The sequence below is a fragment of the Pelodiscus sinensis genome, chromosome 27, assembly GCF_049634645.1.
Source record: "Pelodiscus sinensis isolate JC-2024 chromosome 27, ASM4963464v1, whole genome shotgun sequence".
NCBI classification, from domain to species: domain Eukaryota; kingdom Metazoa; phylum Chordata; order Testudines; family Trionychidae; genus Pelodiscus; species Pelodiscus sinensis.
The window spans coordinates 4,182,929-4,205,002 of record NC_134737.1 but is presented as its reverse complement, the minus strand read 5'-3'; the positions used below and the strand labels follow the sequence as shown (position 1 = coordinate 4,205,002).

Below are 22,074 nucleotides of genomic sequence, written 5' to 3'. Positions count from 1 at the left end.
TTGCATTTATAGGACAAAGCTTTCCATGTCTAGAACTGGGCCTCCTCTCTGCCTCTCGCCACGGCAGAGGGGGAAGTGCACGTCTGCCTTTCAGCCAGGAGGATCCCAGAGCAGAGTGACTTCACCCACCCCTGAAATGCAGCCACCCGCGTCTGGGCAGGAGGGGGATGGTGGCTTGGTGCGGAAAGGATAGGTTTGTTTGCACTGCAACTGGAAGTGTGCTTACAGCTTGTGTCGGCATGCCCCAGTTAGCACAGGTACCCGTAGCAGCGAAACCCAACTTGTCCAATGGCATGGAGACCCTAGATTCTTCGGCAGTTAGCCAGCTCATAACTCTGCAGCGTCAAGGCTACTGTTGTTGGAACGAGCCACAGGGAAGCAACATGGGTTTTGCTACATGTGCTCCAGACAGAGCGAGACACCCCTTGGCCACAGAGCTTAGACTGTGAGTGTCAGACAGGAAGCAACAGATAAATGGGTGTGTGTGTAGGGAAACTGAGGCAGCACGTGAAGGAGGAGAGCTGTACAGAAAAGTAGAAGCCCGCCAACCCTTCTTGGCCTAACCAGTACCAGACTGGAGCGATCCAAGAGGAGGTAGGCAGGTTTCTAAGGAGGGACTGAGAAGGGGATAAGGAGTCTGATGCTAACCGCAGAGGCATGGAAGCGAGGAGGAGCAACTGGAGAGGCCTTGCTCCTTCCCTTTGTGCAGCAAGTGGATGGGAATGACATTTCCCAAAGTCACTAGAAGGCCCGTTTTTGAGTGTCGAGAGGATGTCAGCCTTGCAGGCTGGGTTGAGCAAGGCGATTCCCAGCTCCAGGAGACGTACTGATGCCAGTTCTGAGCAGCTAGCCCCTCCCACTGCACATGCTGCTGTGGCTACACTCTATTTTTAATACCTCAGCTGGATGAGAGCTAGCACATCTGCTGGAAGGGGGAATCACACCCTGGCTCCTAGTGCAAAGACGCTTGTGAACCACAAGATGCGTCTGCACTGCAGAAACAAACCCAAATCCCTGCAGCGACGAGTTTCGGAGCGGGTGGGCTTTGCAGGGCTAAGACATCCCCACCCGAGCTCTGAAACCCAGCAAGAGGGAAGGAGGGTTCTCAGAGCCCAGGCTCATTCTGGAGCAGGAATGTCTACGTTGTTATTTTTGGCTCCATAGTGCCAGCCTGAGTCAGCTGGCCCAGGTGTGCTGAGACCTGCAGCCAAGGAGGTTTGGGGCTTTCAGGTTTTTTTGCAGCAAGGACATACCCTGAGGGCTTGTCTCCACTGCCACTTTACTGCACTTTCTCACTCAGGGGTGTGAAAATGGAGAATGGAAGTTGGCTTCTCCTACTCCTTCAGCAGCTGACTCCTGAAGCTACTGAGATCATTCTACCCCCCCGCAGACACTCCCCCACACTCTGGACAATTAGACGACTTCAAAGCTGACGGGGTCTAGTCTGGATTTGGGGTGCAGCAGCAGGGTGGGGCTGGAAGCATTCTGACATCCTTTCTCTAACACATACGCTCAGTCAGCTGTCAAGCCAAATTAGGGACCGTAAAGCTGGGATTTCCTTAGGAAATGGAGGCTTGCCTGGGGAAAGCGCTGTCTGCGTGAGACAGGCTGACGTCAGAGTGTGTTTTGTCCACCCTTCCGGGACACTCAGAGAAGCATAGAGATTTTTTTTAAAGCCTTTCTACTCCCCTGGCCCCCACTTATGTTGTTCTCTCTGCTCTATCCTGACCATTCACGCCCTCAGCCAGGTGAGTCAGCGACCATTAAACATGAGACCAGAGGAATCCATATACTTCAATAGGGCCTTTTATACCTAAGGGTCCCCATGTTCTACACACCTGCCACCCCTCTTAGCGCTACTAGTGATACCGTGGTAACTCCTAGAGGCTGCACCATGAAGGACTGCTGCACAGAGCTTACACTTGAAATAGATGCATCCCAGGTAGGAAAAAGAAAGCATCATTTGTATTTTACAGATGGTGACATGAGGCATGGCAAGAGCTTTTCAAAAGCACCAACGCCCGCTGACTCTGACTTGCATCTAGCTGCCTTTTGCCAATCTTCCCCCCGAGAGATTACATGGGTCACAGAGGCAGTCAGCTATTGAAACCAGCTCTCCCAAGTCATAAAACTACACTTCTATCTGGGAGCGGAAGGCTTACAGGGTGGGGGAAGGAAGGAAGAAAAGTCTGGACAATGATGCCGGGGAAAAGTCTTTCATGAAAAGAACTGTACATTTTTGGACAGACGTACAGAGGATAGGGGATCTAGTTTTTAAGGTCTCCTCTGTGAGGATGATGGTGAGGGAAAAGACATAGGTTATCTACTGTTTTCTTAATCAGTGTCACCTGTCCTTGCTCAGAACAAGTCTACTGGTTAAGACTCTGGCTTCTGTGGCTTATAGTCGCTGTCCTGCTGGTGCTATTATTGGTACAGCTGGAAATTTGAACCCCAAAATTCTGAGTCAGCCATGCTGGGATCGGATTGCACTTGTGCCAGGGAATCTAAGTATTTCAAACCTGATGTTTTAATCCAACTAAAAGGACCATCAGAACAGGTCAAATGCACAATGCAGGATTTAGTGCTTTAAAGACCAACATCATCTACAAAAGCCTGAGTCTCATCACTCCACATTTCTCATGCAAATTGTTTCATTGGAGCAACAGAGAGAAACACAACGTTTGTGGTATGTGGAGATAATTTGGGGTGTAAAAGAGGAGGTGTCTGAAAGCTGTAAACTTTCAGGTATCATACAGATCCACCTGGAAACAAACAATTGATCCCAGTGGGAAGAGATGAAGGTGGAGTGGGTAGAGCACTGCACTGGCAGTCAAGAGACCCAATTTCACTTTACAACTCTGCCACAGATACCTTGGGTGACCCTGGGCAACTCACTTATTCTGTGCCTCAGTTCCATGTTGACAAACCAGGCGTGATACTCCCCCACTGCATAGGAGTGTTGCTAGGATAACGACATCCAATAAAGATTATGAGAGGATCTCAGAGCCTATGGAAATGAGGGCCATCCACATATGGCCCTAAAAGGCATATTTCCAGAGGAAGATCTACCTGAATTAGCGAATAATCCACCAGGAGAAATCCAGGGATCGAATCGCAGTTGCACTTGACAACTGGGATTTTAAGAGAACCAGCTCCCCCTTATTTCTTTTCACACTGCCGTGGTGTCTTTGACAGATGCTGGTGCTGGCCCCTTTCCAAAACAGCCTGCAGGGTCCAGCAGAAGGACTCTTGGAGAGGAGCCTGCTAATGCAGTTGCAAGTGTCAATGCACATCACTCCAGGTACTAACCAGCAATGCAGTGATGCTGCAAGTGGCGTGCCAAGCAATGCGAATGGCTAAGGATTGTGACACAGCGCAGTCAGAGGGATCTGCCTTCACAAGCAAGGTCTGCATTTCTGGGGCGGGGCGGGGCTTCACCGTCTTTTCAAGCATCCCTGTTAATTCACCGGGATACAACTCTGGCTGTACTGTCCATAGTCTCCCATTCACCAGGGCAGGCTGCAGCGATTTGGAGTAGCCCAGACTTTACTGTGGGATAGAGCAGAGCGCGCCCAAGGGGAAGAAAGGCAAAGTTGGACAAAGTTATCCCATTTTACAGAAGGGGAAACAAAGGTACAGAGCATAAGGGTTGTACAAATCAGTGTCAGAAAGGGAGAGAAAGCTCTGGTATCCTACCACATTAGTTTGCTCCTTTACCCACTGTCAATGCTGCCTCCAACCCAAAGCTGGGACTTGAGTGCATAATTCTCCATCCCTTACCAATCTGAGGATGGGACGACTGCAGCTGTAAATCTTATCACGCTACCTCCAGGCCGGACATGCTCATCTCCAGCTTAGCACGGCAGCCTTTGGTTTACTGTCTCTCTCTCAGAAGGGAGGCTACAAAACGCAGCCTGTGTTATAACTGCCTGCTCCATTGGTCGGCAGTGTTAAGTCTTTGCTACTCTGGGTGTTTGGCATCCATGCCAGGATGCAGCAAATGCAATGCAACCAGCGCAGCGGCCCTAGGGTAGACATGCTGTGTTGGTGTGAATTGGAACGGGCACCAAGGCAGCAGAAGGGCGAGGTGTAGTCATGTAAACTGTCCCAATGAAGAGCAACTGGGCCAGGGTTTTGAACCTGCACAGTTATATCGATGCCAGAGGAATCATCATTAAGCAAGGCCTTAGAAGCCACAGAATGAATTCCTCTGTCTCTCACATGTGGTTTCCCACACGCAAGAGTAAGAATGCTTGCCTGTGCCGGGAATAGAGACAGGACTTTACTCTCCAGTGACCCCCAATTCAGTACCTCTCACTTTCAGGGAAATGAATATTTGATTGACATTGTTTTCGGTATTTAAATTGCTAGCTCTCACAATCTGCTACTCTCAGCATGGAATAAATTTTGTGATGTGCACCACAGTAGAAATACATGCTGCAGGCTGTGGGTGCTTTGCTAATCAGCTGGGCAGCATTTGACTCTTTCTTGTGTGGCTGTCCAGGTGCGGGGGACACTGCTCACATTCTAGTATCACTAAATGGATAGTCTCTCCCTAAGCTTGTTCACCTTGGCAAGCAAGAGACAGGCATTTATGTACCATTCAAAGAGACCTCAGTCCCAGAACAGCCATTTCCAGTCTGAGACAAATCAGGGCCGAGGAAGCCAAACTAGAAGCTTGTAATTGCTTTAAGTGATACTTCCCTGAAATGCTCAGTTCACCTTTGCGGTGTCTTAATTGTTACCTCTGGTTGTGGCAGTATGAGGTCTGTGAGGCTGTGGCAGAAGGAGTCATCATCTCTGGGCATTGAACGTGAAATGAGAGTGGAAACAGAAGAGAGCCAGTTGCCAGCTAACCTTTCAGCTCAGCCTCCTTTGCACATTTCCTCTCATTAATTTTCCAAGCAAAACGTTTTTAAAACGCTCCCTTTTCTGGCTAGAGAGCATTTCAAAAGGGCAGAATCAAGTGGCTCCCAAGTCTCCACTCTCCACGCTGCTCACTGCTTTTCAGACACACAGGAGCTGCAGATAACCCGCATAAACACCGATGACCTGATCGCAAGTGCCACACTTTCCAGACAGCTTTCTACTTGGAGAAAATGACAGCACAGCCGGAGAGGAGACACTGAGGGGCCTGCATGCGAAATCAGCTCTGAGTTGGAGGCTAGGAATGTCCTGCCTTGTTGTTTTAGGCGGAAGGAAATGCCAGGAAACTGTACGCAGGGAAGGAACAAAAGGAAAACATTTAAACACATTCCGGATGTGCAGGTACAAGGATCCCACTGAGCAACAGCCAGGGCAGTCTGCCGAATAACTCCAGCGCACTCAGCTTTTTGTGTGACCACCCCACCGTGACTGTGAACCAAGTGAACTCCGGAATTCCATTCCTTAGTCGCGTCTCAGAATCCAATACTCCCCAACCACAGCAGAGTTATAGGCTGGGAAGGTGCATGTCAGAAGGGAACTCTGATCACTGCTGTACTGAGAGGATCTCTCAGAACAAGATGTCTTCAAAGACCAAATTAGATCCTCCTCCCACCCCACGAAACACAGTTCAGCCGAAAAAACACTTCTCTCCACCCCATAGCGTGGGAAGGGGTGTTCCCATGGCAGACTGTGATCGTACTGATGGAAATTTAAAAAGCAAAGAAAGAATTTCACCGGATTGGAGATGGCCATGAGAAATTCTTGCTTAAAGGAACTCTCCCCTTAATAGCAATAGGGGCACCTGTGAACATCACTCCTTGAGAAGGGGCAGAGGAGGCTAAACATTTATCAAGGGGACCAGTGAATGCAACATTAATATTGTTCAAGTAACCAAGGAACCTGGGCTGTGATTGTTGAAGAAGGGAGCTTAAACTCCATTGATATGCAAGAGGAGCTGTGTGCTTGTCTATGCCTCTATGGTTTTGTCTTCACGGAGGTCAGGTCTACACTAGGGATATTCCAATTATGTGACTCAGGGGATTGAAAAATCCATACCTCTGTGTGACACAGTTAAATCAACTTACACCCCATATGGACAGTGCTAGGCTGATGGGAGAAGTCTCTTGCCAGCCTCGTTATTGCTTCTTGTAGAGGTGGAGGACAATGCTGTACAGCGGCTGAGTTTTCCATGTGGACAAGCCCATGAAAAAGGGTACAGTCTTAACACATGTGAACTAATACATGGGAAAGTCCTAGCAAAGACAGGGCAATTTATTATCCTCATACATATCAGGAGGTTGAGGTAAAGAGTAGGAGGTAACAGAATGTTCCCGCTATTTTTTCCCATCTATATGCAGACTAAATTTTGCTATATGTACCAAGGTATATGTGGCTGTGCACCACCAGTAAAATAAATAAATAAATATATATATTTATATATATGCTGCTAACTGTGTGCACTCTGCTAATCAGCTGGGCGGCATTTGAATCTTTCCTAGGAGGCTGCCCATGTGCTCATTTTACAGGGAAACACTGCAAGGATTACTTTTATCTGCTCACACATATTTAAACTACAACCTGCCTTGTCTTCACTAGGGCTACATCTAGACTGGCATGATTTTCCGCAAATGCTTTTAACGGAAAAGTTTTTCTGTTAAAAGCATTTGCGGAAAAGAGCGTCTAGATTGGCACGGACACTTTTCCGCAAAAGCACTTTTTGCGCAAGAAAGTCCCGATCGCCACTTTCACGATAGGGGCTTTTTTGCGCAAAACAATACCACGTTATCTACACTGGCCCTCTTACGCAAAAGCATTTGCGCAAGAGGGCTTTTGCCCAAATGGGAGCAGCACAGGATTTCCGCAAGAACACGGACAATCTTACATGAGATCGTCAGTGTTCTTGCAGAAATTCAAGCGGCCAGTGTAGACAGCTGGCAAGCTTTTCCCGCAAAAGCAGCTGCTTTTGCGGAAAAGCTTGCCAGTCTAGATGCAGCCTAGGTGTTTACCTCAAATGAATTATCATGTTTGGGCTAACATGATGAGAACATGCCTTTCCCCCTAATGAATTGCACTACTTTGAAAGCCCTAATCAAAGCGTTTAATACCCTAAAACCACCAATCAGAGATGGAAGGGGGCCGCAAGTATAATCCCATCGTACCTATCTTCACTTAGGGCTAGCGAGAAACCTTTCAACGAAATTTTTGTCATAGAGGGGAAAATAGCTTTTAGAGAGAGAAAGTGCATGTATCAAAATCTAGCCTGTTTGATCAAACGAGGCACTACACAAAATAAGGCTGGAAAAAGAATTCTTCGGTGGGGCACAATGCTTCCTAGCTCTGAAATCTGTGTGTGTTCCTTGTTTGAAAAAGTTTAGGTTGCACGACAACTAGGAACACAAACAACGTTCAGAAAAGTGTGGATAACAAAGTTGGTCTGTTTCGGCCAGCTCTGCAGGGTGCCCTATTGTGCATAGCGCCTTTCACAACAACCAAACTCTTAGTGGGTTTTGCAAAGTTACCCTGAATATTAACTAAGGAAGAGAAATAGCCAAGAGAAGGTGGAGTACTTTCAGAGGACAGTGAAAGAGGACGGCGAATACAAGTGTACAAGATTGTCCTGAAAGGCCTGGCGTGTCAGAGACAGGGGTATCTGCAGCAGGGATGAGCAGATTGCGAGAAGGCACAGAAAGGCAGCTTGAGTCTAGTGCAGTAGAGATAAGAAGGGCTTTGTGGCACAGAGAACTTCAAAACCCAAGCAGAGCAATTTTCAACTCAATCTGGAGCCAGCAGAGAGGTCAGAGGATAGCTACTCACAGCTGGAAGTGTTAAACACTGAGTTGGGTGCTCTTAGGGGGAAAAGGGGCATGTTTAACTCAGACCCTTAATACTATTTGATGCCTTTTTAGTTTTTGTGAGCAGGGTATAATTTAGCCTTAAATGTGACCTTAAAAGCTATCTGGGATCCATTTGACCATACAAGGTGAAAGGGAGAGTAAATTCAGGGATACAATGTAAACCCATGTAGCTGAAAGGCCTCACTTTGAATGAAAGGAGTTATCTGGTATTTAAATAATTATTAGATTGAAGGCATAATCATGGGTCTGAGCTGATTCCCCCCCCCCCTGTCATCCTAATAGAGACTATAATATTATTATTCAAATGCCCATGATTCTCATTGAGGTGGGGGGAGGAACAAAAAGGACCCATTTAATCTCCATGTGACAGGGCTGCAGGAGGCACGATTAGTCATTTTTCTTGTTTCAGCTGTCACTCACTCTCAGACGCCGCAGATTGTCATTAGTGTTATTTTATGCACGCGATAAAGAAGGGAAAATTAAAACAGGAATAAAGGAAAATTCTCTGCAGAAAGTGATGGGACCAAAGGAACAATTTAGATGTCGCTGGTGCAGCAGCTGCGTTCACTTCATTAAGACAGAATCTTCTTTAAAAGGGGACAGCTAGCCATACAGGGGTTAATTTATTCATGAATACCCCCTTTTCCCCTGTAGAGATTGGCTGGGCTCAGCTTCCATTCAGCCAGCCCGCTCTCCGGATGACCCTATGACCACAGCATTTGGAAAGGCATAAAGCAAGATGGGGAACCCATGGCTTTGGATCTAGCCCCTGCAGCTCCGGTCCCCAGCATTGAGGAAGTTCATGCCAGAGCCGGGAGGGGCGGGGGGACAAAATCTACTAGTCTGCTGCCCCCTCCCCCCGGCTCTAGTGTGCAAGGGGAACATGGGGAGATTTTTTCTGCTTCTCAGTCGCGAGTCACGTCAGTGAGGTGTTTTTTTAGTTTCCAGGGGACCTTTTTTGTTTGTTTTTGCTTCTAACTTGTGCATGGCCCCCGACTGATTGTTCTGTGGATCAGCAGGCTCTCCCACCCAAAAAAGTTTCCCCACCCTTGGCATAAAGGTACAGAATTCTTTACACCTGAGTGCCGTGGAGACACCACACTAAGAATTCTCATTTAGTAGCATTTTGTATTCAATGAGCAAGGGTCCCCCTGCACTCACTTATACAGGGTCCAATACACAACCGTCTGGCATGTTGCGTCTTCCTCTACACTAACACATTTTGCACCAGCTTCGCAGTTACTAGCGTAAATGACTTTGCCAGAGGCAAGGCCTAAGATAGTATGCCTGCCATCTTCTGTGTTTTAGGCCAAAGGAGAAAGATTCTCCGAGACCTCTCTAAGCAGGTCTAGGCTCTGATATCCAGCTCTCCTTACCAGCACCTTGGGACATAGATACATACATAAATCCATGCACAATGTTTTGCCCCAGCAAGAAAAGGGATAGATATCGGGGATTTAAAACCAGCTCCAAGAGACGCTCCCAATCCCCTTGCTATTGACCCTGCTTCCATAGCCAGAACTCATCTGAGACAAAACTCTTGTGAAGCATTCGGCTACATTTCTTCATTTCTGCCTTTCGTTTTGGACCAGCATTGCTGAAATACCGGAAAGCAGCATCAGCGATGCCCAATACCCCATGAGAAAGCTTGCTCTGGCTAGTTTTCCAGCCCAGCTTGTGCAACACATCTTAATCCTGACCCCAAACACCCCTGGGTAATCCAACCCCGCACAGATTGGCAAGCGCCTGGCCTCACAACCCTGCCTTTTTCTCCAAATGCCTTTCTGATCCCTGTTGGCTGCTGGCTGAGAGTCAAAATGAAGTTCCTCTGTTCCAGAAAGGAAGTTAAATAGAAAGCCTCATACCATTTTTGACTCATCACTGTCTTACAATGTTCTCACATAACACAAAAGGGATACGGCACCACATTCAACTGAATGCATACTTGCTCTCTGGATGTATCTTGGCAGTTACTTAGTCATTACCTGGAGCAGATGAAAGAGGAGCAGAGGAGTAATCATTTTAGCTGCAAGTCAGCTGGCTGTGGGAATCCCTTTGGACCTGTCATCCAATCCAAAATAACCCCTTTGCAGTTCGCCTCCCACAACAGTGCACATGCAAGGGGGGCGCTTTTTGTCAATTACAATTGCCCTTTATTCAGCTCCTACCTTATCTTAGCACTAGCCAGAAAGCTCTGAAAGCAAGGCAGTAACTCAAAACAGAGCACATAGGTTTGGCCCTCGTATGCTCCTGGGCCAGCTATTCCCAGGACATCCCCTTTGAGACATGGTTGTTACATCTTCTTCCTTTCCCTTCAGAGAGGAGGGGAGAAGCTCAGCCCTTTTTATCTTTGATGAACTGGAGCAAATAAGAGCCATCTGATCTGAGTGCCTGGATGAGTCAGTAAGGGTAGCTCTGCACTTCTTCAGGGCTCTTGGATACTTTCGCAGCTTTGCCGGGGAAGGTAGAGGAAGTTGTAGACTACAGAAGTCTCTGCCACCGTATAGCATGAACTCCACAAAGACATGCAGCTGAGGGATTGTCTACACTAGCATTTCAGTAACAAAGGTTTTGCCGTTCAAAGGTGCTTAAGCCACTCCCCCTCACCCAGTGAGGAAAAACTTTATCACGGGCAAGTACGAGTGTAAATAGTGGTTTGTCCGGGACAAGTACGAGTGTAAATAGTGGTTTGTGGCACTCTCCTGCTGCCCGTAGGTGGTGGAAGTTGTTTGTCTGAAAGTGCAGGCAGTGTTAACACCCCTGAATTTTAGCAACAGGCCTGTATGGCTCAAAGCTGTGTTGTGCTGACATACCCTTAAGAAAAGTAAGACACAGCATTTCAGTGCTGACCAACTTTGAGCCTGTACAGAGATGTTCATTAGAGACGTTCAGCTCACGGCACTAAACTTTTTTCCCTCCTCAGGTTGCCCCATTGTGTTGCAATTGAGGCCCGGGAACTGCACAGAGTCTCCAGAGATGCTCAGTGGAAAAATAAAAGCCCTTCTTGTGTTTGTCTCTCTCTCTCTCTCTCTCTCCAGTTTGTTTTACTGAATGATGCAGAAATTTAAGAGTGTGAGAAGGGGCTTGGCGACAGTTGCCCCCTGCTGAGGGCTTTCTAGACCTGCTGGTTGATTCTGCCTTGCATGCTGTGTACAGTCAAAGGGAGATTCATTACCACGAGACCAGGAGCAGGGAGCTCTGTTGGCTCACCCTGCTGACCTCCTCCATATGTCACCAGCCTGTCAGAAATTCCCCAGTATCCCCTTGGTGGTAAGAAAGGGTCATCGAAAGGGCAGGCCTTACAAGCTGCATGATATAAACTAAAATACAAGAACCATCTATTCGGAGTAGCCTCAGCCCATGGCAATCCTGACCCTGCGTGTTGATTCCAGTTCAACACGCAGCCATCCAAGGGCACAACTGGGAAGAGGGGCCGGTGAAAAGTTGATCTATTTAATAAATGCTCCCTCTTGGAATAAGTTGGAGCCCTGATGCCTTGCATGCACCGCTATAGAACAGCTGGGAGGTGGGCTTCCCAGATCTATCACAGAAGGTTGTATGGTCTAGTGGATGGAGCAAATGACCTGGGATTTGGGAGACATGAATTCTGCCACTGACCTCTTGATTATCCTTGGGAAGGTCGGTCACTCTCTCTCTCTTTCTCTGTGTGTGTGTGCATGTGTTGCTCCTCCCACTTTTTATCATGTGTATTTAGATGGCAAGTTCTTTGGGGGCAGAGCTATGTCCCCACTCTGTACAGTGCCTTGCATAATGTGGCCTCTCATGCCTACTCTAAGGCCGTGGTGTCCAACCCCTTCTGAAGCAGTAGCCACTACTGTAGCCAACTCGCCACACTCAACCAGCCCAATAGCCATATATGGCTAGCAGGCTGGATACCATGGTTCAAAGAGGATGTCTACACATGGTGCTGGAGGTGTCAATTCCGGCTCAAGGAAGCACTCGCATTCAAGGTAAAAGCAACAGTAGAATTGGGAGGGCGTGTCCTGTAGGACTGTCTAGCTGGGGGAGTATGCTTAGGTGCTCTGGACTGGATCACCTTGCAGAAGCTAGTCCCTTCTTCTGTTTGCACCACCACAGAAACACTCTCCTTTTATTTTGCTTGCTTTATCAGAGCTACTATGGATATATCTCCTGGAGCTGGGATTTGCCCCTCAAGCTCCAAAAGGAGACATGCCCTTATTCAAAAAATAAAATACCAGTTGCCCCTGAAGTTAAGGAAACAGCCTATTCTCAATTAAAACTTTTCCAAGTTCTATCAACAGAGCAGATGAGCCAATTTGGGAAGGACCCGTGTCCACCCCCACCTGCTCTCACAAATCTTGGTACAATTCAGAAACATAATTTAAGGGGGATAGAACCTTTCTGGAGTTTCCAAAAGGCTCAGTGAAATGTTTCTCCACAGAAGGTTTCTCATCCAGAACCCGAGCAGCCAGCACCACAAACTTGGCAAGAAACTCCATTCTTGCAAGACAACCCTCAAGACATTCAGAGAGCTCAGATCAGCACTGGAGCTTTGGGGAACTTTTCAGAAAATAAACCCTGGTTCCAACGTGAATGGCAAAACTCCCACTGACTTTAATAGAATCAGGAATTTCACAAAACCTTAACGTTGGGCCATAAACCTAAAGAGGTTTCCATTCTAGAGGTGAACGTTGTGGCTCTGCACTCCTATTTAGGTACAACTGCAGTGGATTGCAATTTTAAATCCTGATTTAGAGACTCCACACGGGAGTGTTAGGTTGAGCTGTACACTTATCCAGGGGAGGATCCATCAAACATTCTTCTACCATTCAGACTAGTTACTTCGCCTCAGCAAGATTGTTTTTTGCTTGTCACCTCTCCCTCTACTTCCCCCAGTAGCGAAAGCCCCAATACAGCAGAGGAAGATTTCTTCTTCAGAGCCAAAATGCTGACATTTTCCAGGGATACGTGAAGATAAAATTCTTCACACTCCAAGGAAAGGCTATTCCCATGAAGAAAGTGTCCTGAGAGAGTCTGAAAACGGTCCGTCAGTGGAACAGTGCGAGTAACCCATGAGTGATTTGAGCATAGGGTAGTTCAACACCACAGAATACTTAGCTCTAATAGGGCACTTCTCACCACTGGATCTCAAAGCACTTTACAAGGCAGTCGGTCGCATTATCCCCACGCTACACATGAGGAAACTTGAAGCACAGACAGCCTCGTGTCACTCCGCAAGCCAGCGGCAGCGCAGGGAACAGGATTCAGGTCCCACCCCAGTGCTCAAAGCCTGATCCCATTTCATCCAGACTATGGGATGTCTGTGCATTTTAGGCTCCCCAAATTGCACCAGCTTCAAGAAAATGGGAACTTCAACTGTGTGGTTTTTTTTTAAATACAGATATTGTTCTCTAAGTTTACTAGTCAGCTCAATGATGTACTTCAGAATTCAATGCAAACTACAATTACCCAGCTTGATAATGATCTGAAATCATTATGATATTGTAAGATAGAAAGGTAATTACAAGGCCACCTAGAGCTTTTTGTTGGGGGCATTTTTAGGGTTCCCTCTAAAAGACGTAACAAATAAATTAAAGTGGTTATAAATAATTAAGCTAACAAGCAGGCTGACAATCTTCTGCATGCTGGGCTCTGAATGGTTAATCATCAGGCTGCTAGAACAGTTTATGAGGCTTTGTTTCGTTCATGAAGCAGAGGGACTGTGTGTAGGTAACAGCCAGACACAGTGAGATGCCTCCAACTCCACCTGAAGACATTCCTGCTAGTCCTGCTCACAGGAGAGGAATCCTGTCGCATCTTTACACTTGGCTAGAGCTTTCCCAGAGAAACACCCACTAGGAACTCCCGGTGTTTAACACTCTCGCTAGCTGTGAACCCAGATTGTCAATGTCGAGTGACAATGGGAGCTATTGCAAATTGCCTTCTCCAAGTTGCAGTATAGGTTGAACCTCTCTAGTACGGCACTCTCTGGTCCAGCCACACCCGTGGTCTGGCATGATTTTAGTGAGCCAGATGTTCTCGCAGCCCAATAAAGTTTGTTTACAGCCACCCACCCTGGCTCTCACTGTTCTCTGCTGTGATTTAGCTCCAATTTACCCCTAAATGCAGGGGCAGCCCTAGACTAGCTGCCAGCAACTGGCACCCTAGGTGAATCATGCAATCGGCGCCCTCACCTCCAAACCCCTCAATGATATTATGCCACCATATGATGCCCATTTAACTTGGCACCCTAGGCGACCACCTAGTTCACCTATATGGACAGGCCACCCCTTCCTAAATGTCTTCTAAGAGCCCAGCAAGCAGTGGAAGGGTTGGTTATGCTACCAGACAATATTGACCTCCTGTGGTCCAGCAAATTCTCTGAGTCAGTACCGGTCAGGTCCCGGACTAGAGAGGTTCAGTCTGTAGCATGGATGCTCCTACCAAAGGTTAGGAAGACACAGCAGTGAGGCTTTTTCATGGCCCTGGCAGCAATTAACTCTCTGAAGAGTTGGCTAGAAATACAGTCTAGATCTATGCCTTATTTTCTTATTTTATTGTCCATGCTGGTCCCCCCATGAAACCCACTTACATTTCCCTAAGACAGCCCTCATCCCAGATAACACTCTGACAGCCAAAATAAATAACCACGAGTGACCCTCACAGTTACATCCCACCCCCCTCTCTTTTCCTTAGGCCGCTTATTCATGCAGACAGGATTTTGCAAGCTTGTTCGCAGCTATCTGAGAAAGAGGTAGCGGGGCAAAGTACAGTATTGTGGCTATTGCTTCCGCAAGGACTGGGGGAGTGGGGTGGAGGAGGGGAAAATAAAACCCAGCTGTGAAAAGGCATTTCCTTGATAACAAACATAATTGCATGAATTATGTACTAAAATGCACTCAGATTGTCCCGGCCTGAGATATTGTTTATGCAACAAATGTACCGGATGAACCTTCTCTTTCCCCCTTCCTCTCCATATCTCTCTCCCACACATACACCAGCCAGTTTAGGATAAAGGGAAGAGAAAAACCAATGAGCAGGACTTTGGGCAAGTCCCTTCCTAGCAGTTGAGATGGCATATTTCCTTTTTAGGCAGGATGGTGAGGGAGTCCGAATAGTGGATAGGGTAGCAACACCCTGGTTCTATTTTTGAATATGCCACTGTGCCTGATTCACTGTGCTCTCTCAGGCAAGTCCCTTTCCTGCATCTTTGTGCCTCAGTTTTCACATCTGTAAAATGGGCATAATGCTTTCATCACTGGGGTGGGGATGGGGAGATGGGTTTAACTGATGAAAATGCTCTGAAATCACCAGGGGAGAGGTTCTACATGCAAGGCATCATGGCCTCCTGGCTAGGGCATTGGAGTAAGAGTCAGGAAACCTGGCTTGGTAATCCAGGCCCTGCTATGCACTGTCTGTGCAACTTTGGACAAGTTGCACTCATGTGCCTAGCGCTATAGGGCCTCTAGGCACTATTGTCATACAAATGAACACAGACATAGCTATCTCTGTGAATTGCAGCTCAGTGTTCGTCACAGGTGTGGTGTGTAACGGCACAGGGGCATCCTATGCTAAGGATAAAATCCTGACCCAAATGAAGCCAGTCACAAAATTCCCACTGACTTTAATGGAGCCAAGATGTCATCTTAAATCTCATTTGAGGGTCTATAGCAGAACCCCAGCTCTTGCTGTCACATATGAACTGCAAGCGGCTGCTCATCTCAGCTGGAAGCACAAGTCCTAACCAACCCAAAATAAAACTAGCAAAATTCACTGCTGCCCTAGAACACCAAGGTGGCAGAAACAAAACACCTTTTCTTTTCATGGCACTGTTATCCAACACCTATTATCTTGTAGAGAGCAGCTGGCAGCTTTAAACTTACTGCTGCAAAAGGGCTTCTAAATTATCCAGTATCACTAGGGAAGGGCCTGGGAAGAGAGGAAAGATGGCTTTACTCACCATGCAACCATTTAGCACAAAATCCAGTGTAGACCCTGCAGTGTTTCCTTATTGCCTTGACAAAGAAAAAGGAGACTCCCATCCCCCTTTTTTTAAAAAATCTTGGGTTATTTCATCCAAACCTGAGTAAAGGGCTCAGCTGCATTGAATAAAGCCACACCTCTATCTAGGGGCTTATCCCACTGTAGCATCTGAACCTCTCACAGTCATTAATCAATTATATCCATGCCATCCCAGTGTGAGATACAAATGTATAGATGGGAAACGGAGTCACAAGCAGATTAAGTGACTTGACCAAGGTCACATAGTAGGTCAGAGGCAAAGTGGAAAACTAGCTTCTTGCCTCCTGAGTCCCAACCTAGTATTCTATGTATGAAAAGACCTCTGATTGCCCTGTGGTACAGAGAGCTGCTCTGGAACTATAGGAGGAAAATGGAGTGAGTCCACGAGAGTAGAGCTCCCAGGATCAATGCAGGCAGTGGATGAATCCCACTTCTGAATTAAATGGGTCCCCAAACAAATCTAAATAAAAACCCCACCCCCAAAAGCTTTTAGGTATGCCAGCCAGCACAGCACTGTGGAATTTGTTATCCTGAATATTCCCCATGGCAGCTAGATGTATTTACACTGCAGCCCCAGTGCCATTACCTAGGTAAATGAGGAACTTGTACATTTGTTAAAATTAGGTTCTGAAATGCTGAATATCCCCAGCTGGCCAGCTCTTGAGTTCACTCAGCCAGCAGCACTGAAATAATTAAGAACATGAACCCACGTGCTTGGGTGAAAATCCCCATTTGAAAGGTGCTTGGTGGTTACGGGATACAGAGTTTTGTTTTCACAGGGCTGGGGACAGGTATTTTTTCAGCATGTGAAACTAAGCACCAAGCAGCATCAAAAGAAACAACCCCTTACACCGGCTCTCAAGGCTCTTGATCTTAATCCTTCCGGGGTAGGGAAAACTTAGCCCTGAATGTGGCGGAGGAAGATTAAAAGTGCACAACAGCACTGAAACCGGGCACGTCTTGCAGTTAGCTTGGGGACAGGTGACAGACCTCCTCAGGCGTTATATTCTAATTCTGCCACTAACTGGAGGGTCCCCACCCCACTCCACCCCAGCCTATGAAGCGTGTTTATCACCCTCTAAGCCAGAGGTGGAGAAACTACAGCCCAGGGGCCAGTTCCAGACCCTGGCTTGCCTGGATCTGGCTCCTGAGGCTCGGGGCAACCCCCAGCATTGGGGAGCTGGAAAACACCAGACACCTGCTCAGACACCACATCCCAAGCCCTCTTCACAGCAGCTCTCCCCCACAAACTGAACTCCCCCCTAGGCTCTGGTGTGTGAGGGGAATGTGGGTTTTTTTTTTCTTTACTTTTCACTTTTGTGCAGCCCCAAACTGATTTTTCTGTGGGTCAGCAGCCCCCCACCCAATAAAGGTCCCCCATCCCTGTTCTAAGCACCCATTATTGGATGTTCCAGTAGCCTGCCAGATTCCTCACTATTGGTTTTAGTAGCCTCAGGACTCATGAGATCCGGTAGACCAGCTACTTGCTTCCCAAAAATCTAGCTGTCGCTTCAAATCCTGGGATTTCCACCGGGGAATGACGACTCTTTCTTTCTACAGTGCCACTTGTGTGCATGGCATCTGACAGACAGTAAGGGAGCTGTGAAGTGTTCAAAGCCCTCAACTTAACAGCCACACTAAATTGGTTATTTCAATACAGAACATCCCATACCACTGAAGAACCCTTCAGTGTGCGTCAAACCTGCCGGGCTGAAGAACACTCATAACCTTCAGTGGACATTTAGGCCATGGAGTGTAACCAACATGAGTAGAGTGACTTTGCCTCTCTGGGCCTCCATTTACCCTTCCGTTAAACTACCTCATTTGGGTGTCTGAAGCTTCATTAACATTTATGGAAAGCGCCGAGATGCTCAGATGCTGGAGAAACATAATGCACGGATATGAACAGGACAGATCCTTCCTAGACCGCTGCAGAAAGTGACAACTGGCAGAGGTAGAAACTCCTCAGGAGATCTCCTGGGGCTTCCCAGCCTCAACACCAACTCCTACCAGGGACTCAGGTGCTGACAGGTGAAGCCCTTCCAGACATCGTCACTTGTTCCCTTTGCGCTCAGGCTAAGAGAAGAGTGACGGATGGAGTGCCCCAGAGTCTAATGCATTGTTAGCATCTTCCCAAGGAAGCGGAGGAGCAGGAACACTTCCTGCCATGGAGAGCACATTAGCATCTCTCCTGCAGGACTTTGATGTAAATTTCTACCTGGGAAAGTGGAGTCTTCCCCCTCAGCTGCTCTGTTCCTCAGCCCTGCTTTTCAATTTCAGAGCACTGGCAGATCACTGATTAATTCAAGCTGGTTTAATAACCCTTCTGTTTAGATGAAACAAGCTGTCTTGTTTTCTTTATTTTTAACACTGACTCTGGTTTTTTCGCTAAGGGTTTTACTGTCATTTAAAAACGCCTTCCTCTCCAACCAAGCTGACAACAGGATGGAGAAAGCAGATGCTTAGGCCTGTGCATGCCAATGATAAGAGGTTATCAGGCAGAAGACAGGGAAGTAACCAAGGATGACTTGGATGGCATGACGTGGTTTTCAGGGGCCCAAAACTCTGCCCAGGGTAAAAGACTTGACCCATCTCTTGTTAATTATGGTAGCGTCTAGTAGGCCTATAGAGATCCACTATACAAACACATCATGAAAAACCAGCTCCAGACTCAGGAGAGTTTACGGACCAGATAGAGGGAGTGAGAGGAAACAACATGGAAAAGCAAATCAACTTGCCTAAGCACGGGTCTCCCGTCTCCTTAGCCAATGTTCTGGTCACTACAAGCCTATAGTGCTTCTACCATTCCTGCAAATATCTCTCATGCTGCACTTTCTGCTCGAGAAAAGCTCTTCATCAAAACACGCACTGGCACTGCACTCCTCTCTTTAAAACTCACCCTTCCGCAGTGCTTGCCACGCAGAAGGAACTGGCTAGACAGTAGCATCTTATGACCATCGGTTATTCTCACTCTTCTGCGGTCTCCCCTCCACCTGCTTTTGGTTGGTTGTATCCACCTGTGCTCTCTCAACATGTGCATGGCACACAAGTGCTCTGGGGTAGGGATGGAGGTTTGGATGCCTCACACAACAGGCTTCCAACCCAGGCCTGGGGCCTTTTGGCCCTGCCACCAATACATACAACAACAACTTGACTCACTTGGGAAACGAGTTTTGAAGTCTCAGCTGTCTCCTGCCCCTTTCAGTTTGAAAGCAGCACTTGTCTGTAAAGCAACTGAATCATTTCCTTCCTACGTCCAGACCATGTTGGCCTAGAGCCAGCAGTGCCTGGAATACAATATATTCACCCAGGACTTGTGGGACCGTATTTCACAGGGAAACAGTAAAATCTGCCTAGTCCCCAAATGCCTAGAGCTCCCCTCCCCCCTGTTCCATCAGAATAGGCTTCCTTTGGTCCCATTCACAACAGTCTTCTTTCAGTGAATGCACCCAGCAGCATATGGCCATCAGTTAATTTCACCCTCGCTGCACTGCCAGTAGAGTGCTGCAAAAAGCCACAGTACACACCACTGCCAGCAGACCAGACTGCATACGCATTACTTTGCATTTATCAACATTTCATTTCATCAGCCATTTTGTCGCCCTGTCACCCAGTCTAGTGATGTCCCTTCATAGCCCTTTGCAGTTTGCTTTGGACTTAATTATCTTGAGGGATTTGGTCTTGTCGGCAAACTTTGCCATCTCACTGTTTTTCACCAGTGGTTCCCAACCTTTTCGAGCATACGGACCCTTTTCACCGGTGGTTCCAAACCCAAACCTTTTTCAATCGATTAAAATTTCACTGACCATCCCCACCCCCCACCCCAGCCTGGGGGAAGAAAAAGAAAAAAAAGAAGACATGGTAGGCCCGATCCTTATTTTTAAACTTTCCATGGACACAGGTTGGGTGCCACTGGTTTACGCCATTCTCCAGATCATTTATGAAAATGGTGAACTTAGCACTTGTCCTAGTGCCGATTCTTGAGGTGCCCCCTATTTTCCTGTCTAACATGAAAATGGACTATTCCTACCCTATTTCCTGTATTTTAACCAGTTACTGATCCATTGTCCATCCATTCCCTCTTATCCCATGACCTCACCAAAAGCTTTCTGAAGTTATGGCTACACTTCCAGGTTATTTTGAAATAACTCCCGAAATAACTTTCGAAATAAGCTTATTCCTCTTCACAAGCAGGAGCTGTTATTTCCGAAATAAGCCCATTATTTCGGAACAACAGGCTTGGTCATGTGGACGCTCGCCTTGTTATTTTGAAATAACTCCCCAGTGTAGACATGAAAAGTCCAACTCACTGTATTCACTGGAACACTGACACCCTCAAAGAATTCTAATAGATTGGTGAGACATTTTCCTTTACAGAAGCCATGCTGGCTCTTCCCCAACATACTGGCTGCGTCTAGACTGGCAAATTTTTCCGCAAAAGCAGATGTTTTTGCGGAAAAACTTACCATCTGTCTACACTGGCCGCTTGAATTTTCGCAAGAACACTGACTTCCTACTGTCTGAAATCAGTGCTTCTTGCAGAAATACTATGCTGCTCCCATTTGGTCAAAAGTACTTTTGTACAAAGCTTTTGCGCAAAAGGGCCAGTGTAGACAGCTCAGATTTGTTTTGCGCAAAAAAGCCCCGATCGCGAAAATGGCGATTGGGGCTTTTTTGTGCAAAAGCGTGTCTAGACTGGCATGGACGCTTTTCCGCAAAAAGTACTTTTGCGGAAAAGCATCCATGCCAATCTAGACGCTCTTTTCCGCAAATGCTTTTAATGGAAAACTTTTCCGTTAAAAGCATTTGCGGAAAATCATGCCAGTCTAGACGTAGCCACTATGTTTATCTCTGTGTCAGATAATTCTGTTCTCTACGATAATTTCAACCAATTTGTCTGGTAGCAAAAAAGTTAGGTTTACTGTCCCATAATTCCTAGGATCATGAGACTTGTGTCAAACAATCTGATCTGACTGATTGTTTTGGGTGAAAGAGAGACAAAAATAAATGTTTTAAAGCGAAATTTCTCCTATAAACCTCAGAATGTGAACTGAAGCTCTGAGGATGAGAACTCATGTAAAATAGAACCCCTCTTCCTGACTAATAGTAACGTGTTCTACACTTTGATACAAGCTGAGCCCTGCTTCCAATGACATCCATCAGAACAATGTCAAGTTCTCTGTGAGGTAGTTATAAGGTCCGTAACACTGTTAACCAAACAAACCACCACAGATCACAAAACAAGGAAATTAGCATGACATCCTATTCCCTAACAAAATGGCTGGATTAGATAACCTGGCAATGCATGTTTATAGAGGGGAGTTTGCAGAAAAAGCAACAGGAATTGTTAGGGATTAACACATTTATGACTCAGTGTTTGGCTTTTCTTCATGTTAAACTGTACATTGTTTGGAATATTTTTTTAAAGAGGGGGAGATAAGTATCCTCTGGCAAATCTGATACTGTTTGCCAATTGTCATTTGTAGCAGCTGTAAGTAGAAATTTAAGTACAAGAATTGCCTTCTAAAGGAAGCAAATCTCTTCTCCAAATCCCTGATGTGAGAATAGTCAGACACACAAGGAGAGTGCCTTTGTATTTCACTTTACGGGGCTGTTTGCATGCTCCCTATTGCAGGATGCTTACGAAGGCTAGAAGCTACAAAATTGGTTTCTTACCAGGGGATGCCAAAATTAGCCTTAAATCTCACAATGGGGCTCCTGGTTACTCAACACGTCAGCAAATCCAGCCCAAATGGCAGACGCTAAGTACAGCTGGGATATTTTGATAAACCATTTATTTATTTTTCTTGGAAAGTGACTGTCAAGACTGAAGCATTTTACAGGAAAGGCTTGGTTTCAACAAATGTATCTATTTAAAAAAAAATCTGGGAAAACAGTTTGAAATTGTTCAAACATTTTATTCTGATATTTTCCAAATAAAAAATTTTGGTCTTCTAGCTTCCAACAACTTTTAATTTAGAAATTGAAGCCAATGAAAGTAAAAAAGAAAAAGTCAAAACTGAAATATTTTGCCATCAAAATGAAATGTTTTGACTGATTCCAACTTTTTTTAAAATTTGGATTTTTAGTTGACAGAAATTTTTAAGATTTTGACCTTTCAGACTGTTTTGGGATGGAAAATTATTCAAAATATCCACATTTTCCATGGTACAGGTCTAATGCTAGGAACCTGAACATCTGGCTCAGCGCTCATTCAACTGCTATATCTTAATTCTCCAGCCTCAATCCTAGATCACAAACTCTCTGGGACAGCAACTGTCTGTGCTGT

General features: G+C 46.5%; 1 protein-coding gene across 4 annotated transcripts in view; it reads right to left on the bottom strand.

The window, feature by feature from the left end:
- PLXNA2 (plexin A2) overlaps positions 1-22,074 on the bottom strand; it is a 326,357-nt gene that overhangs the window by 292,816 nt on the left and 11,467 nt on the right. Inside the window, exon 1 of one of the 4 annotated variants that reach the window (XM_075909970.1) lies at positions 15,724-16,867. The exons of 2 other annotated variants lie outside the window; for them this stretch is intronic. In XM_075909970.1, the coding sequence (XP_075766085.1) occupies positions 15,724-15,805 (82 nt within the window). In that variant the 5' untranslated portion in view covers positions 15,806-16,867. Of the gene's footprint in view, positions 1-15,723; positions 16,868-22,074 lie in introns of those variants that run through there. One more of the 4 variants, XM_014576514.3, reaches the window with a different exon arrangement.